General features: G+C 31.6%; 1 protein-coding gene across 7 annotated transcripts in view; it reads left to right on the plus strand.

Annotated features, from left to right (window-relative positions):
* LOC106464974 (partitioning defective 3 homolog) overlaps positions 1–20,090 on the plus strand; it is a 128,135-nt gene that overhangs the window by 75,262 nt on the left and 32,783 nt on the right. For 6 of the 7 annotated variants that reach the window (XM_022392792.1, XM_022392788.1, XM_022392790.1 and 3 more), the window contains exons 3-11: positions 3,421–3,607; positions 5,083–5,228; positions 7,108–7,284; positions 8,729–8,826; positions 11,393–11,470; positions 14,624–14,943; positions 15,941–16,078; positions 18,322–18,461; positions 19,671–19,814. In XM_022392792.1, the coding sequence (XP_022248500.1) occupies positions 3,421–3,607; positions 5,083–5,228; positions 7,108–7,284; positions 8,729–8,826; positions 11,393–11,470; positions 14,624–14,943; positions 15,941–16,078; positions 18,322–18,461; positions 19,671–19,814 (1,428 nt within the window). Of the gene's footprint in view, positions 1–1,891; positions 2,442–3,420; positions 3,608–5,082; positions 5,229–7,107; positions 7,285–8,728; positions 8,827–11,392; positions 11,471–14,623; positions 14,944–15,940; positions 16,079–18,321; positions 18,462–19,670; positions 19,815–20,090 lie in introns of those variants that run through there. The other variant, XM_022392795.1, reaches the window with a different exon arrangement.

The following is a 20,090-nucleotide window of genomic DNA, read 5'->3' on the forward strand; positions in this document are numbered from 1 at the left end:
TTACAAACAAACAAACAAACACTGCTAAATTAGGGACGGCCAGCGCATATAGCCCTCGTGTAGCTTTGCGTGAAATCCATAACAAACAAACAAACTCAGCTCTTACCCCCATACATCCGGGGGTTTACAGGAAAAGCATCAATACCGCCATTGAGAATTTTTCAATAACACTTTAACAGAAGGATACTGAGAAATTACGTCCAGTTAAAGCAACATATGTTTTTAGTGGTGTAATAATCTTATTTGCAATGCTTAATACCATACGTACTGTAGTGAAATAACCCAAAAACCCTCAGAAATACATAGATTAACTCTCTCTACTAGCAGGACAGTATCATTTATTAAGTTTTGGTCACGTTTTCTTTCTCAGTTTTTTGGTGGGAGAAAATGTATTTTATTTCAGCTTAGCACGTGGGGTAACCGACGCAGATAAACATTTCTCGAAATCCTTTCGTCCTAGAAAAGCGGGCCGAGACCAAACACGAGTTTAACTTTTCGTATGCACACAAATACTTGATACCAATCAAAGGGTTTGAATACTTCAAATTATATTCAAGAAACACTTAGTTTGTATACGCCGTATGAACTTGTAATGCAGTTATTCTGTGTAGATAGTGATGATTTGAATTGCTAGATCTGCTAGTGTTAAAAAAATCCTTACCCCGATACTGGAGTGTTACGACTTATGTTGATGATAACTTACACTTCACCATATTAATCCAGTTCACATCGGATCGTTGCTGTCAAGCGGTTTGCTAACATAGGTGGCGTCTCAACTATTACTCTGTTTATTTTATCCCAGCCGTCATGAAGAGCCTTGGTATTAATCGAAAAGTTTCGTCGGCACTGGTGTAGTTAACACTGAAGTTATTATTAATAATTAACTCACTCCGGCAATTGTCACCCAATATCCCTTGGACAGTTGTCAGCCAATGTTATCTTGAACAGTTTTCACGTAGTTGGCAGCCCACTTTCTCTTGGACAAGTTTCACACAGTAGTCAGCCCACTTTCTCTTGGACAATTTTCACACAGTTGTCAGACCATCTCTTGAACATTTTCATAACGTTATCTACCCACACTGCCGAAAAGTTTCACACGTAACCACTCTTTATAAACACGTAGTACAAACTTTTGTTCAGATGCTTGATAATTAAAACATACCAATCAAGTTTCAGTTGAAACGTTTTGAATCTACCAGACAGTAAGTTGTCCCAGTTATAGCCAAAATTTATAATTTACTTAAACACTTTGCATATTTTATACTAAGTAACTTTTGGTGTTACAAAAAAATTATTCTAATATAAACAAGTTAAATCTTCTGAAGAGTTACTCAGTTGAGAAAGCCAGAAGAGTTTGATTTTGTCTTCCAAGTGTTTCCACTACTACCTAGGATTTTATGAATGGAATTGTTTTAGTAGCCCAATTGAAAAAACAAACAAATTGCATTGAATAAAGAAGTGGGCGTAACAATATTTTATTGACTGTTAATTGATGTCAAAAGGCATTTGGGACATCAGTAGGTTCACTGGAGGATGGCTGAACATTGGGGGCATGAAAAAACTTTTAAGCGATGAGTCATTCAGCACACTAATTTTGTGCTTAGTAATGGTGAAGTGTGGCTAGGTTGAAGGAAAAGTTGTAACTGCTGTCGTAGCTTATATACTTACTTGTTTTGGTGATTTAATTTTGGTATGTAGCTTGGATCATCAGTTTGTGGTGTACCATTTAGTTAAGCCTATATAATTCTGTGACTCTTTTTTTTTACAAACTGTTCTTGACTTGTGTACGTTTCTTTGGTAGGACTAACCGTTAGCACACTGTACTTCGAGTGCAACACTTCTTTAACATTACTTCGAGCTGCATTTCATCATTATTTTCAGTGACGTTTTGGGATGGATGTAAACGATAAGAGATGAGATTTGTGAAAGTTTTTCAGCACCACAAGCATGTATTTATTATGTGAAACTAGGCGACCTAACAGTCGCGTACGAAACGTGGCAAGTTGTGTACATCGCCATCGGAGATGCTGAACGTTTTCGTTTGCCACCCGACGATTTTAATTCCTGCAGTTTCTCCCCTCCCACAAGTAATGTGATCCACTGCCATAATAACCCGAGCCGTAGATGATCGTGTTGCTGAATTCTAGCGAGGGTTAGGGTGTTAGTAACTCCGCTGGCCTGTTGACAAAGTAACGTGTATTTAAAGCGAGTGATCGTCACACAGTGCCTGTTTATGTGTGCGATTATTTCTTTAAAAAAAACAAAAAACAATTTCGATATCGTATTTACGTCAGTCGCGTGCGTGTTAGTGGATATTGGGCGTGAATCTGTTTTGAAATCGAAAGGGATCAGTTGATTTTGTGTGTACAGCCACACCTACACGTGGTTGTTTTTTAAACAATATTTTTAGTTGTAACAAACCCTTGTAAATGTGGATAACGGTAAGGTATTGTTTGTTATACACATTTCTTTATCTAATGTTATGAATATTTTTCAGCCAATTCTTGTAAGGTGGAAGGACTTCGCTGATTCACTAAACATAATGTTCAAGTATTTTTGTCGTAAAGTTAATGAAGTAACTTGTGATTAAGTCTTCCCATAAATATTTAAAATATTTTTTTTTCTTTAAACATTTTGTTTGAATAGAGTGTTGCTGTCCAGAAAAAAAACACACGATAAAATTAGTCTAAATTGAGACATTATTTTTTTATTTGTATGGAACAATAAAAGAACTTAAACCTCCTCCTCCCAAAGTAATTCAGTTTTACCCAATCTCTGTGAATTATCTATTGTGATTCACTTGACTATGAGAGTCCTAATAATGCCCCTTGGGTTTATCTCTTTCAGTGTTTGTAGCTGGCATGAAGAAGTAATAGTAAATTACAGTTTTAAAATGTGTTTATTGTGTGCACTGATATCATTAAAAATGCACTACCTAATAGAACTTATTTAGCTTTTTTATTAAACTTTAAAAAAATTCATTAATAATTTTGAATAATACCTCACTGCTGTTCAGCAAGATAAAAACTTAATATGTGTTTTGCAAGTTTACACTTCATAACCATATCACTCATTATTCTTTAAAAAATGAAAGAAAAGAGTGGTTTAAATGAATGGAGATTCACTTTCTGAAGTGATTAGTAATGGTAATGTATTACTTTAAATATGGTTAATAAGCCTAGAAATATTAGCCAAATTATTTACGTCTTAAAACTGGTATCATTGGTGATTCTACTTGTATGCATGTATATAGATAGATAATATTCAAGTACTTTGAAACATATCAATATTGAATTTTTATACATAAAACAGTGTAGCAGGTGGTTTATTTTATAGTCAGTTTATATATGATAAGATAACTTCCTATAACTTGTTATTAAGATTGATGTAAATTTATAGTCTGTTATGTTTTACTTGTAGATAATTGCCATCTATGAAGAGCAAGGTTCTCCATTTTTATCTCATAATGGAGGAGATGGTACGAGTGCCAGCTCTGTGGGAACAGAAAGTCCAGACATTTTTAGGGGAAGTGAAGATACCCATCATGAGAAGAAAGATCCGTACACTGAAAATGATGTTGAGATCACAGCTGACCATATATCATCTGGTAAGATTTATCATTTCTGTGATGATATATCTTTAAGAAATACTTGATAAAAAAAGACAACAAAAAACAATTAGACCAAATCATTTACTTTTTTTGGTATTATTCCACAATTCTTTGCAACCTGTAACAATGTAGTTAGAATAATAAACATGTTTTTAGTTTGTACAGCCTGAGTGAAGTTTGAACATCAACAGGGACAATAATGAATGACAAAGTAGATGGTATATATACCGACTAACTAAATTCCTTACATACCGCAAACCAAGTATCTTTGAACATACTACTATATAAATGGTGTATATGCAATGATTTATTTTTTTGGAAGTATTTCAAGTATCTTAAGCTGTTTGAAATGTATGCTACATGTAACCTGTAATACTAAAACTTGCAGAATTTTGTAAATTCAGTCTGGATGACCAGAATCCAAACATTGCATATAGAAAAAAAAATAATCAAAAAATCTATATATATAGATGGAGTTAAACTATTTAGATCTCATCAATCTCTCTGTATTTTGAAAACTGCTGTTTATATGAAAGCTTGTAAGCTTAAACTGGTGAGAAAAGAAGTGAAAATTTTAACAAACTTTTCAGATTAAATTTCAAATTTGTTTTGTTTCCTACCACAGTTTTTTAGAATGTTTCTCTTTAACATCTTATTAAGTGTGATAGTTGACAAATATTTCCCTCACTGTGTTATGCTTTTATCCTATGTTTTTTATTTTGTAATAATGTGTAGCCAGAATGTGAAATGGTTTACAGTTAATGTGGGGCTTAAATGTGTAAGTCAGAAGTCTGGAGTTCTAGTTCTGGACAAGTCAGAATACTTTACATTGTAATCTGTTAAAAGTAGTGTCTAGTTAGCAAGCCATTCTGTCCCTGGAATCCAACTGTGTTTCAAATTTGACCTTGACTGCTCACCCAGTGTTGTGTTTGTATTGTTAGCTTAAGAAGCTGGTGTTTGTTGTGAACCTGTGACTATTGATTTATGTTAATTGGGTATTATGGAAATTCTAGATAGGAGTTCAAGTACACATGATGATTAGAATAGATAGTAAGTAGTATTTTTTTGGTACTTGATCTCAGTTCATTGGTGTGATATGATCACAAATGTTGATCATCAGTTCAAGTCAAGATTCATTAGTTTAAGACAATGACTCTCAAACTTTTGTGTTCTTTCATATGGCATTTGGCCATGCTGTTGTGCATCAGTGACTTAGATTTTGGACCAGCCCACTCTTTGAAAACCACTGGTTTATAATTTGTTTATAGTTTTGTCAAATGTTTTTAGAGGCAAGAACAAGCAATTATAGACATCATAATTAGCCATTGGACTGTTTTTTTCGGTTATACTGTCACAGACAAAAGAACCTTTCCTAAGAAATGTATCTTAATAAGTGACCTGGATTGTTTTTTCTTCTAACAGTTAAAGATGACATTTTTTTAACTTTTTACTTGGTGATTCTTCTTCCTTAGGTGTGACACCACTTCATGTAAGAAGAGGCAGTGAACCAGCACTTAACTGTATCTCACCCAGTCCAGCCAGTGCTGACCCAACCAAAAGATGGTCTGCAGCGGTCATCATGGACAATGATACAAGTGGGACCTCAAGATCTGTGCAGGTATGAATTTTTGTGGTAATGTGTTTCTAAAGTTTTTCTTTAGTTTTTCAACACATTAAGTTTTAATACATGCTCTAATTCAATGTATATTAAGTAAAAATGAGAATAATGTAATGTTTAAAAATTTAATATGCATTCAATGCTACTTAAATACATCAATATCAGCCTTTATTGCTTTAATTATTTCAAAATATAACCTCTCCTGGTATATCAGTGATAAGATTTAACACTTGTAAAATTTGGTGTTTGATTCCCATGGTGCACGTAAACCATTATGTGGTTTTGTTCTCAAACAAACAACATTAACAACAAAATATAACCCATATAATCACAAATGCCAATGTTGGCTTATATGAATTTGGAATAAACCAAAGCATACTTTCCACTTCCTAGTGAAGTTATAAATGAAACATGGGAATTAGATTTTTTTGTAAGTTACTTTCAACATTCCCCTTACCATTTCAAATCATGAGCATTTATTTCAGGTTTGTAGGTGTAAAGATTTATAATGTTGACAATTTTCATAAATTTATTCCAATAAAATATCTGAATCTAGTGTGAGTAGAGAAATTATGACATAAAATAGAGCTGAAGTCTGGCATGAAGAAAATATCTTCAAATTGTAGGATAAATTTTTCTGTTCTTTCAAGGAAAGGTAAAGACATCTCTGCAAAAGGAAAAAAAGAACTTTTACAATAGTACTAAAGTTGACTTATCAAAGTATTGGAATTTTGGCACTTAAGAGGGTCTAACTACTGATAAAGTTTAAATTTACTGTTGAGTTGAAAAACTCATTCTACATAATTTTTTTATATAATCAGTACAAGTATTCTTAGTTCTTGCTGGTGTAATTGATTCAACACAATATTACATAATTTTTGCCTACAACAACTATAGGTGACAGAAATGATAGAGCTATGTCTATCATACAAGAAAAGGTTAATTTCCCTTAGTATTATAATATAAAATTAATCTGCCTACAAAAAGTTAAAATCAAAGTATTAATAAAACTTGATTTTGAAGGAATGCTTTTGATTTTCACTTTTTAAATTCAAAACTTGGAATACAAGATCACATTATGTTCTTGAACAGCATTATGTGATTTTAATAATATTTTTGCTGGTGGTTAGGGTGCTCAACTTATAACCTGCTGGTCGCAGGTTCAAATTCCAATCACACCAAGCACGCTAGCCCTTTCGGCCATAGGGACATTATAATGTGATGGTCAATTCCACTATTCATTGGTAAAAGAGTAGTCCAAGAGTTGGCAGTTTATGGTGTTGACTAACTAACTTCCCTGTAGTCTATCACTGCTAAATTAGGGACAACTAGTGCAGATAGCCCTCATTTAGCTTTATGCAAAATTCAGAACAAACCAAACCAACCTTGTGAATAAACATGAGTACAGTCTAAAACTGTATTCTCCACACATTTCTGTAGCTTTTTTTTTTGTCTACTGGAAGCTGATAAATTTGATCATCAGATAGTGGTTCCACATTTTTACCATTTTACCAACTAAAGATTGTATTTGTAACAGTGAATGCCTGCTGCTATCAAAGAGTTAAAAAGCATCAAGATAAATGAGTTGTCTATTTATAAAGATTCTCAACCCTAATTTCTGAAGCAATACCACAATTGAATATCTAATATGGTAAACCATTTAAAATTTTTTACTGATGTTAAACACCAAACTAATTCTATGAAATTGCTGAAAATCTTTTGGCTGTAGATCAGTTTCACTTTAATAACATTAATATTTAAATGTTAAAAATGGTAATTTATAATTATTTTTATTTCTTTTCTGTTCAACAAAATTGTTTAAGAAGTTTAAACAGATTTTTCCTGTCTTTGTTGTTCACAACATTTTTCTTTTTAACAGGGCAACAGCTTTGGTTCTTCTGAGAATGACTTGGTTGTTAATGTAGCAGAAGATGAAACTGAAGAAGAAAACACAGGGTTTTTAAGAGTTGGTCAAGGTTCCGAAAGATTATCTATTTTGGGCAGTGGCTCTAATAACTTGTGCTGGGAAGAAGCAGCTGATGCACAACTTCTCAGAGTAAATAAAAGTTTGGTGTATTTTGGTAGACATAAACAGAGACATTAGTTTAAGATAGCTTCAACTCCTTAAACTCGTAATTTTTATACATTCTACTGTTGATCTGAAATTTGTTTTAAAACAGACGACAATGCTTCATGGAACTTCGGGTCTATTTATAAAAGGTGGATAATAACATGGTTTGGATTAGTTTTCAGCCAAATAGACGTAAGCGTTAATGGACGCTGTCATTGTCCGATGGGTTAATTGGGTTTAAGAAGTTAAGGGGGGGGCCAACCTTTAAAAAACATTTTTTAGTAATTGTTTAATTTTTCAAGTAAGTAGTCTCTAATATATGTTAAAATGTTAAATAATTGGTTTAAGTTAACAATTATATAATTTAAATTTTTTTAATGAGAATTTAAGAAAACTTGAGGCTATAAATATTGAGATAGGAAGCTTTTGGAAATAGACAATTTTTTTTTTCACTAATATTTGTAAGGCAGATGAAATAAAAACAACTTCAATAAAATAATCAATATTTGAGAGGATGTATTTTCAAATTGTTCCTTAATATTTTGATAAATGTCAAACAAGACACTACATACAACATTCATCAACATGTAACAGAAAGCTGGAGATTGGTTAGTGACAATATTACTCACCTTCATGTACTCTACATAAAACTGTTGATGTTCACGATTAATTTGAAACTCCATTAACATTTTGAGGCTACAAACACTCTTCAGATTTAAAACAGCCATCTCAAATTGAAAACAAATGGATTGGGAATACAAGACTAACTAATCATTTGTGTGTTTGAGCTCAGATATTCTCTGACTAAATAGATTGTTGAAGTATTATGAAACATATAATTTGCATATATCTCTTTACCTAACAAGCTGGTGTAAGTTTCAGTTTCTGTTACAATTAAAAGTATCATTTGACTTGGGACTTCAGGCTGTATGACTTGATAATTCCTACATGGAAGCAGGTTGCTGAGTAAGATTCAGACTTTGTCATTTTGCTCTTGATAGATAAGTGAGCTGGTAATGTTAACAAAATAAAATAGGTCTAGGATTTTCTTTACTGACACAAAAGGTAACTTAATTGTTTGGTTTTTACACTTTATTATTGTGATGAGTATCTTTTTTTTAATGGAAAAATTTCTGAATTATTTTGCCCCAAAATAAAGAAATTGTAAATGGGTTTCAAATCTAAAATTGAACAGAACTTTGCTCTTCATGTAGCGTGTTTGTATTTTGGTATTATACTGTTGTGATATAAGCAATAAAAAAGATAAATAATTTGAGATTTTTTTATTATTAAATTCATGGAACATAATTTCTTGATGATTGTGCATTCTAGGATGAGAAAGAATGTAAAGAGAAGATGAGGAAGAGTTTAGTAAACTTTTAAGTTAAAATGTGTGTGATCTTATAAGCTTTATTTTGTGAAAATCTAGATGCAAGATGCTAGAAAAGAACCACTTGGTGGGCCGGGAACATCACCTGATCAGTCAAGAGATAGAGATAGTGAGTCATCTGGTGGAAGTGAGGACAGGTTGGCTTTGTTTAAATTTTATTTTAACACTTCCTTCAGGCCTGGCACAATTGAAACAAAGAGATGTATTTTTCTTTATTTTAGTTTCTAGTATTTAAATTTTTTTATTAGTTACATTTGAAGATATTTTCAACACTTTGTAAATTTTTTTATTATAAATATTTTGTTACATATCACAATGTGTTAAAAGAAATGTTGGTTAAAGATATATATATATATATATATTCTCATCCTAAATTTCAAAATTCTCATTTCTTGTTACCGTGTTGTAGAAAATATATTATTTTGTTAGGAGAGCTAATTTCAATATAATTCTTATATTTTGTTGTTTAGTTAAAGCTATACTTGATAAGTTACTATATAGTGTAATAAGTTGCCACATAATATTTAATTTTTGCCTTGTTAGTTAATTTTATTCTTAGGTAAACTGAATGAATAATTCTGTAAGCAATGTCTTGGCACTAGCCAGATCCATTTCCCACAATCCATGGACAGTGTCAATGGTACCTTCTAATATGATTTAGTCAGTAGGTTTGTATGTACCTGTCATCATCTTTTGGGCAGCCGTAGAGTATGTTCAATAGCACCTTTTGTTCTGAACACGAGAGATATTAACATGTAACTTGTAACTTCATGTATTGCTGCTTTGTTTACATACACAACAAACTGGTTCAACAATCTGTAGTTGTACCATTCTCTCTCTAGTGGAAGATGGAAATAAGCTATCCTGGTTTTCTGTGTGCCCAATGTTTCTCAAGGAAGCTTTGTTCTTTGTTTTGTGGTTTTTTTGCATCTTCTCACTTTTAACCATAGGATATTGACACATACAGCCTGAATGAATAACATGTTTACCAGAACATCTTAAGGTCTGTTGAATAACAAGTCACTATCTGTTAGGATGGTTTTTCTCCTAAATATGTATATGTTTCATACATTTAACAGTAGGTTCAACACTTGTATGTTGGATGAGACTCCAGAAGTGACTCGTAAAATTATTTAAAATTTCACTATCCTCTTAACTCAGTTCTGGATTTTCAGCTACCCTCACGTTAGGTTGACCCATTGCTTTTTGTCTTCATCTATAACACACATTGCATATTTTTTAGTTAAACTATTGTGGGAAAATCTGAACTCAGTTATATTTCTAAAACAAATCTATTGACAAGATGCTTTAAAGATGAATTCTGGATTTAATACATAATAGCATCAGTAGATCTACCATCCTGTTAGCTATGATGTCACATTTCTTCATTGTCTCTAAAAACTCTTGGTCTTGTCACTATGAAAGCAAGCTCCAATTACAGATTAGAATAACTGTTTTCATTATTGCTTAACTTTTCTTTGAAATTCTGTAAATCAATTGACTAGTGCTACCACTCTTCTTTCTTTTATGTTCTTGTGTTCTGTTAGAGTTTCCAAGTTGTTCTAAGTTTCTCTTTCACAGCTTTGTTTGTAGTCACAAAGGTTTTTTTTTTTCTTCTCACAATGACAGTTTCCAGGGGTTGGTATCTCTTTCAGAATACTATTACTTGAAGTCTTTGGCATATTACCAGTATTTTCACATTTAAAGTAAGTTTCAGCTTAGGTAAATTTTTCGATGATACTACAAATCCTTTGTTATTCCATTTATCTTGTCTGTGCTTTCTTCAGAGTCACAAAAAGATTCGCAAGTAGCTGTGCTATTGATTTTGCTATTTGCATCAGACATTTTAAGCTGTCTGTAAACAACCCAATCAATTTTATCTCCATAGAAACTTGAACAACCCTCAGTAAAAATACTGCAGGATCAGAAATACTCAATTACAGTAGTGTGTCAAAATATATAAATCTAGTAAAAGTACTGCAGGATCAGAAATGCTCAATTAAAATAGTTTGTCAAAGTATACTAATTCAATAAAAATACTGCAGGATCAAAAATACTCAATTACAGTAGTGTGTCAAAATATATAGATCTAGTAAAAGTACTGCGGGATCAGAAATGCTCAATTAAAATAGTTTGTCAAAGTATACTAATTCAATAAAAATACTGCAGGATCAGAGATACCCAATTAAAACAGTTTTTCAAGCTTTGAAATATTGAAATATAAAGTTAAGTGTAAAACTCCTTGATGTCACCGTTTTCTTAGAATATTTTCACATATTACATACAGCATGTTGCACAAAGAGAGAAGAATAAAAAATAAAATACTTGAAAATATGCAAAGACTTTATAAAGTATTTCAGCTATTGGAACATAAGCAAGTTTATCATTAATAGTATAAAGACACCTCCAAATTGTTTCTTCAGTATTAAAAATAAATTACTACTAAATCCAGGACACTAGGTTAAATTGTTTTGATGTCCAGTGTTTCAGCATATATACCTATGTCAAAAGCATCTTTATTATCCAAGTATACAGTTGTGAAATATTTATTTCTAAAAGTTAATCTATTTCATGCACTATGAACATTAAAATTGTAATACATCCTTTTTGGGTTTATTATAGTTTATTCAGTTTTATGTTTTACAGGTTTTTGTGGTTATCAAGTTGATTTTGATTTTTTTGGTACTGATTTTGATTTTATAGGGAAAATCCTATAATCCTGAAGAATGAATCAGGGCCTTTAGGTATCCATGTTGTACCAGATTATGACTCAAATGGGAGGTAAGTAAATATTAATTCAAATAAAATGTCTTACCTGTATTATTATGTTACTATTTCTATTGGTTTTGTAAAAATTGAGATCCATTCTCTTTACTTCCATCTTTTATCCCTAGTTTTCTTTATTTGCAGTTTGCATTCTCTTTTTAATCTCAACCTCTCTTTAGATTTTCATATAACTGATCATACACTCATGCTTTCTATCTAAATTATCTAATCACTATCAACACTAGTCTTCAGCATTTATGTAGTTTGTGATCATTTTTTCTTATAGCACTTCAAAATGTAAACTTGTGTGTTTTCACTTTGTGAATCTTATGATAATGCTTTTAGCCTAATTAATAGGTTGAACTTCTTTTGATTTAGTTTTATTTCCCCTTTTCTTTGAAACTAATCTTCAAACAGGAAACTCAAGATTTTTTTTTCTTTCTGATTATGAAATGAATTCAGATATTTCTTGTCATTAAATGGTTGTGAAACAATATTTGTATGAGAAGAGTATTACTTGATTTCTGAGGCTTTGACATCCATCTGTGACCCTAAAACCTTGCAGAAGGTGAATAATGATTACAGAATTATTATTTATTCCAATTCTTAGGCATCTTGTTTCTTTGCTGAAATTACAGTCTGAAGCCACATCTGAGGTTTTTGTTGTATGTTGTTATAATTATTAGTTTCATTTTCCTTGAGTAGGGTTACAGAAGGATGTTGTGTATTTCATTTTCCAAGAATCAGATTTTGGACCTATTTACTTGCCCCTGATGCTTGTTCATTTGAGCCAGAATATCTCTGCACCAAGATCTTTGTGTTTTATGCCATTACCTGATGTTGCTATTCAGACTAGTCTTTTTTTCTATGATTAGAATGGGAAAAATCTTTAAATTTTTCAGTTTCTTTCTGGTTGTTTTCTTTTTATTTGAAGTTTTTGTACATCTGGTTTTGACAACATAAGTTTTTCTCCTCGGCTGTTGTCTTCTGCTAAATTTCTTTATAGAAATCATGTTTGTCAGACTTCATGAATATATAAATTTTACCTTGGAGTTTTTCCATCAGTTCATCTCATGCCTGAGGCTTTATGTAGACAATCTCATTTCTTTAACAGTGACATCCATATTATCATGTGTTACTTCACATTTGTTTTGTATTATGTTGGACTTTAGGACTTGGAATGTTTTTTTTATTTTAAAGATTTGTTTTCTACCTGGTGTCTTCATTTAATAAATATATCAGCCACATTTCTATGCATCTTGGGCTTTTGCAGTTGTACTAAATGCTTTGGTGTCTGAAGCAAATCTTTCGTCACAATACGTTTCAGTTTTGGCCTTCATCAGATACTGCACCTGACAAAATGTACATTAAACATTAACTTTGGTCATGCAAGTGCCTTAGATGACCATGCTGTGTAAGTCTCATCTGTATGTCAGCTTAAGTGTCTATTCTACCTGGGAATTCTCATGAGATCAGTTTATTCTTTAATGTTCATGGAGCTTCTTACAGATCAGTTGTCTTGTGCAAACAGAATTTAATCAAAAACACCTTAGGTGTGAGAAAAAAGGTGCAGCCAAAAAAGGATTGAGTGTTGCGACTTAAAGGAATACAATCAAAATTGGCAGCCAAACTGGTAGCTACACTTCTAGCATTGATAAGAATTTTACAGCAAATATTCATTCATTACTTAGCCAGGCTGCATTTTTTGTCCAACTTTGAGCATGATGGTGGGTAAAACAACATATACGACCTAGCTAACTGAAAAAAAATATTCTACTTTTACTCTTAGGTGAAGCTGTAGTAAAAATGTTAGACTGATAGCTCACATGACTTTTTGCCCCAATTTTTCATAAAATTAGAGTGGTTTTTGTTGAAAAAAATTTGCACATGTGGCTTATATTTACACCAAATGAGACTCAAAATTGTAGGTTGTAAAGATCTATCAGTGTACCAAATTTGAAAAAAAAAATCCATAAAAGTTAAGTATGTTTTTCTATCAAATAAAATTTTCATACTTTCGGTGTGAAGAAAACAAAAGGAAGAAGCTCAATAAAAATTGAAGATGCTATATTTCAGGTATGTCTTATTTGATTGCCTTGAAATTTGGTATGTGAAGTAAGAGTCCAATATAGCACATCCTCTGAAAATATGTGATAGTTTGGATTACCACAGTCTGGGATACAGTAGGTGGAAAATTGCTAGACTATCACACTTGTTAATGACACACTACCATGTGTCTTGATATTACCAAATTGATCCTTTCATCCTCAGAATTTTGGGCTCTGAGCTTTTTTCAGTTACAAACTTTTAGCTCATAGTTCCATCTCTTGACCTATTTGAAATCTAATTACACTTGCAGCTATTGAAGATTCCCTCTTGTTTATGCCTATAATCACTTTTGAAATGCTATGGAGTGAACTTTTCAAGTGAGGCATCTTTCTATTTCATTGACTTAAAAGGCTAGGTTTCTGGAGGAAATCCTATGGGTCTTTATGTGGAAGAGTCCTCATACTTTTACATCCCAACTTCATCATGTTCAGTCTCTCTCTCTCTTTTTACTTGATTGTTTTACGGTCTTGCCAATGGTTACCTACTTATGGCAGCAACAATTTCCTGTGTAAGTCTAGCACCTTGTATCCTTCCACCAATACCACTGGATAAGTTAATATAAGCTACTTTTCCAGGCTGCTGATGTGGGGTTTGAGAGTGACTTGCACTTTTAAGTTGTGTGTGTGTATTCATTATTTTCTGAATCAATTGCAAACAAGTTTGACACAATGGGCTATGTCCATGAATATGGTATGGCATGTTCCTTGAGCACTTTCCTTTTAATTTTATTTCAATCCATGAATTATAATATCTATATATGCCCTTTGTATATTCAGAACTTTAAAAAAGGTAAGAATATTATTTTTCAAAACGGACTAAGAAATATTTATTTTGATAAGATGATCCTTAAATGAAAAGAAGACAATAACTACTTATTTTTTTCAATTACGGTTACTAAATGTTTAAAAATGTCCAAGCTGTTACTACCTGAACAATATATAATCACATTTCAATACTTTACTTGTGCATCAACACCATTCTGTAGTATATGTGCACTTTGTGGATAGCCTACTTTCGGGTTAATTGAAATAAGTGAAAATTTAATATTTCTTGTGATAGGGATATGGGACTTGTGGTACAGGGAGTTGAACCTGGTGGCAGAATTGATCGAGATGGCCGACTCCATATTGGAGACCGTATTGTTGATATCAATGGGCAAAGTTTGCTCCATGTTAGTTTCAAAAAAGCCCAAGAAATATTTAAGGATGCACTAAGAGACCCAGAAATTAGGATACGTCTGGCAAAGAATTCACTGTCTACAGGCTCTGCTCAAAGGCCTAAAAAACCTCCTCCTCCTGTCTACCCAAAGCCCATAGTTCAGAGAAAAAGGTCTAATAATGAAGAAGAAAGAACAGACTTGGTGGAGGGACAAGAACGAGGTATGTTTCTTTTATTGTTGTTGTTTGGCTTCCAACAAAGTGAAATACATTTGGTTACAGGAAGCTTTGAAGAGATTTTGTGAGAAAAAACTATATAATAAAATCTGCTCTCTGTTCAGAATGCTCCCTTTGTTGGTAAAGCTCAGTTCTATGTTGATTACATTCAAATTGGTTCAGTGGTTTGTCTCAAATAGAAGTCTCGAGTTCAAATCCCAGTCAAGTCAGGATTTTATGTCAATTTTTTATTATTATATTTATTTCTTTATATGTTTATTATCATATTTACAACACCATCTTTGAATATTTGGAACAATATGAATACAAATATACATTAAATAAGGGATAATATCATATATAGTAAACTCAAGTGACCATGTGTCTCAAACAAATGTCTTTTCAATGCAATAGATGGTGCTACAATACATTTTTTTAATGAAAAGTTATACCTTTGTGAATTTGTCCTTTACCAGAAAATTCACTGCCTTTGCTGTCACAGTTAATAAGTTGCAGGGTTAGACATTTGATGATGTAGGAATATTTCTTCGAGAGCCAGGTTTTTCACATGGTGCAGTCTGTAAGGCTTTATGAAGAAGAACATTTGAACATAACATAAAATATAAGTGAAAATTCTAATCAAGGACCACGCCACTTACAGGATATAACCAAATATATACAAAAAATGTTGTTTTTGTGAAATACTAGAAAAAGGATAAACCTTTATTCATATATTGTTACAATAATATTATTTTTTTGAAAACATGTTCATAAAACATTTATTTACATTTAATTTTGAGAAGAAACATTATTCAGCATTTACCATAACATGACAGGAATTCAGCTATTCTATAGATATTATCTGGTGTACATAAGGTTAAATATACATGTGGTGAAATATTCTCTTAATCCTTTGACCTGTTTCTATTTGGTTAAAACATGAAAACAGATTGTAGTAATACAAGTGCTTTAATGAACTTTATCTTTCATTAATATTTTTCAGGAGGTTTAAACACTAAAGTTGCTACAGTAACTCAAACAAAAAAGATACCATCTTCTGTGCCAATAAGTCATAAGAATATTCCTCTCACCTCAAACACAAGAAAAATTGGACGAAAGATTCCAATACAGTTGACAAAAGGTAAGCTCTTCTGACTGTTAATTGGTTAGAAAAAAAATATATAAAATCAAAATATTAAAACAGTTTTCTCATTTACACAGGAATATAAAATAAAAAAAATTTCAGCTACAAAAAGAGTCTTTATTGAGTTAGAGTATTAAATAAACACTAGCAATATGTGGGTTGTAGGTTCAAATCCCCATCACCGAACACACTTGCCGTTTCAGCTGTGGGGACATTGTGATGTGACAGTCAACCCCACTATTTGTTGGTAAAAGAGGAACCCAAGAGTTGGCAATGGGTTGTGTTGACTAGCTGCCTTCCATTTAGTCTATCACTGCTAAGTTAGGGACGGCTAGCTCAGATAGCCTTCAAGTAGCCTTGCATGAAATTCAAAACAAACCATACTTAATTCTTTGGGAAAGCTTCTCAATGTCAGATAAAATATAGGATTGAAAAACATGGACTATACTTAATGTACTAGGTAATAAAATATATATGAAGATCATGGAAGTATTATAACCAAGACTAACATTAGCTCTTGTCAAGCTGGCTGAAGAAGAAAGGTCCACATTTCAAAAGTGCTGGGTTATAGGGTTTTTATTCATTTCTGCCAAGACTTCTTGAACCTACGTGTTTTTCTAGCATCATGAATCTAATAAATCTTTTTATGTCTAAGTAAGGAAGTATGTATAGTATTAGCTATAATACAAAAGATATTAGCTCCTCATTGAACAACAAAACCCATTCTATGACCACCTGAAAACCTCAATTTTAACTCTTTTTCTGGACCTGCATATCAAATTTCAAAATTTATGTTAAAATGATAATTCTAACTAGTACAACAATTTTATTTAAAAATATTTTATAATGGTTATTTTGTAACATTTATTTAGAGTAATTTATAAAGAAAATTGTAGAATATGTTCGAACTTACACATTTTTAAACAGTTCTAAGGGGTCTTACTTGTAAAAAATGCATTTATATATTCTTTAAAAAAATTTCTGGTCATCTGAGTCCACTTGGTGAAAAAAATACTATCATCTTTTGAAAATACAATTAACCAAGTCCATGAGGTCATAAAAGGGTGGGATCAAATATTAATGGAGGACAGCTTTGAAAATAACCACAGGCAAAATTTAAATGCCACTGGATAGAGAATACTATAAACTACTTATATCAAAGTAACGTGAATAAAATAGTGTAAGGAGCAATATATAGTTTTGTGGGAAAGTGATATGAAATTTAGTAGATGTTTAAGGAACTTAGGAACAAACCACAGATCTGGGATTTTTATCTTCCTGAAAATGTTTTTGTGTTAAATTATATTTGTTTGATAGATGTGGCAGTTTTTTTCCATGACAAGCCATTAGGTAATACTTATTTAATAGGCTTAGAGAGTACAGTAGTGACGGTTATAATGGTGGCTTAAATCTTATTCAAATCTTTATTTATTGAATCTTATTGTTAAGTTTATTAGATTCATACAATGCACATAAATAAAATAACTTATAATTTATTGAAATATTGTTACCTACCCTGATGCTACACCATTTTGAAAGGTCAGGTTTTAGATCATCAATATATCTTTGTCAGCTTATGCAATATTTTTATTATTTATAGCTATAAGAGGCAACTACTGCAATCAGCAAAACAAGTTTCAAGAGAAATGTTAATTAAAATTAATCAAGATGAAATTGATTGGATATATAAAGTGAGACTTTGTTATCAAAAATAGAAATAATTTAAATTCTAATATAAATGAAGTGTTTTTTTTACAAAAAAGTGTCTCAACAAATATTGGGAATTTCATAGGGAAAAAAGTACAATATGGATTTTTTAAAGCTGAAACTAGATAGTATTTATTAAGTTTGTGCTAAGTTTTATACAATATGGTTAAATGTCTTCATTGTGAGAAGGAAAAAATCTAGGAATATCAATGATGATCTCCATCCAGAAAGGGTTAAAAGGTGTTAGCTGGATTGAAAATGTCACTAAGTGACGGTAGTATATATATATATATATATATATATATATATATGTTCAGAAAGGCACAATTTCTAGTGGAATTTTTTGCTTAGACACCAACCTTCTTAATCATTCATCACAAAAGTATGTTTTTGTTAGCTATCCAGCTAGATCTACAAACAATAGCAATGTTTTTTTTTTTTTATTAATGAAATATTATATGTTTTAAATAGAATAGCTTTAATTCCATTACATGTGTAATTACCAATAACAAATCTTTTTTCATTTTTCCTAGGACCAGATGGGTTTGGATTCAGCATAACAACAAGGGACAATCCTGCAGGCGGGAACTGTCCCATTTATATAAAAAATATTCTTCCTAAAGGTGCTGCAATTGAGGATGGCAGATTAAAGCCAGGGGACAGGCTTTTAGAGGTAGGTAGGAATGTATGCACGCATCTTTATCTTCACCTCATTTAAACTGATTTCCTTTGTAAATATATATAAAATACTTGAAAGTTTGGAATTGGAGATTGATTTTGTAGTTTCTAATCTGTGTACACATCAAAAATTATTAATGATGTATCTATCAGGAAAAGAAAGATTAATAAAAACTGTGGATTGTGGTGTAAATATAGCTGTATATAGAGAAAGATTTGATTATCAGTAGTATCAGTACTGGAAAGTCATGAGTTATGGTGCATTCTTTATTTAGACAGATATAATTACATAGACAGCCATAATAGATGGTAAATGGATGTTCTACTTGCTTAGCTATTGATTCAGTGTTATTACTTACAGAAGACAAGTTAAAACAGGTAACATTTATAAAATGCAGCATATAGGTTAAGAAACTGATAATCTACATACAGAATACAGCAGATAAATTAAGAAATTATCAGCAGCAGATAGGCTAAAAAACTGGTAACTTTTTTACAGAATACAACAGAAAGGTTAGCTAACTGGTACTTGTATAAAGAATACAGCAGATAAATTAAGAAATTGGTAACTTGTATACAGATATGCAACAGGTAAGTTAAAAATGTGGAACCTATATATAGAATACAACAGATAGTTAAAAAACAAAAACAAACTGGTAACTTATAAACGTATAGGTTACCACATTCTTAACTTATCTGCTGCATCGTTTATAAGTTACCAGTTTGTTTTTGTTTTTTAACTATCTGTTGTATTCTATATATAGGTTACCACATTCTTAACTTATCTGCTGCATGAGAATAATAGCAGATTGTGTAAGAAACTGGTAATGTATATAGAATGCAGAAGAAAGCTTTAGAAATTTACAGAATATAGCAGAAATCTTAGAAGATGGCAGTGTTTGCAAAAAATACAGCAGAATGCAAAGAAACTGATAGTTTATGTACAGAGTACCTCGGGAAGCTTAGAAACCTGACAGTATTTAAATAGCTTGCATACAGTATTGAAACTATAATGCTATGACTGTTTGAAGTAAGTAGTTTGAACGATTTACCACTTTATTATGTGTAAGATCCAAGTTTATTCAGGTTCCAAAAATGTTACATGAAATTGATTATAAAACTGCAAACATGCTTGAACATTGTAAATGGTATTTATCAAGTTGATAAAAAAAAATAGAAGTTCCAACAGTCATACTGTTTGCAGGTTAATGGAATAGAAATGACTGGTCTGTCCCAGACAGAAGCTGTTAAAATTTTGAGAAATACTCCACTTAGAGGAATTGTGAATTTGGTAGTTTCTCGTCAGGAATTCGATCCCACTCCTAGTCCAAACCTGTCTCAAGAACTGGTCAGTAAACAACTTATTGTAAAATTATATTGTGGTTTCATGACTAATATTGAAGTCTGTGTGTGATCACAAGATAGTTGTTAAACAAGCAAGATTTAATATTCCCAAACTTTAATATATATATATACAACTTAAAAAAAATATGTTACAAAAAAGGAAGTAAATGTAGGGATGCTAATAACAATCTTTACAAAAACAATGCAAACAAGATATTAGGGATGGCATTTGCATCATCCATACATAATAGTACAGACACATATAGTAGAATGTTAACAG

This window comes from Limulus polyphemus, unplaced genomic scaffold (assembly GCF_000517525.1).
Source record: "Limulus polyphemus unplaced genomic scaffold, Limulus_polyphemus-2.1.2 Scaffold1798, whole genome shotgun sequence".
Lineage (NCBI taxonomy): Eukaryota > Metazoa > Arthropoda > Merostomata > Xiphosura > Limulidae > Limulus > Limulus polyphemus.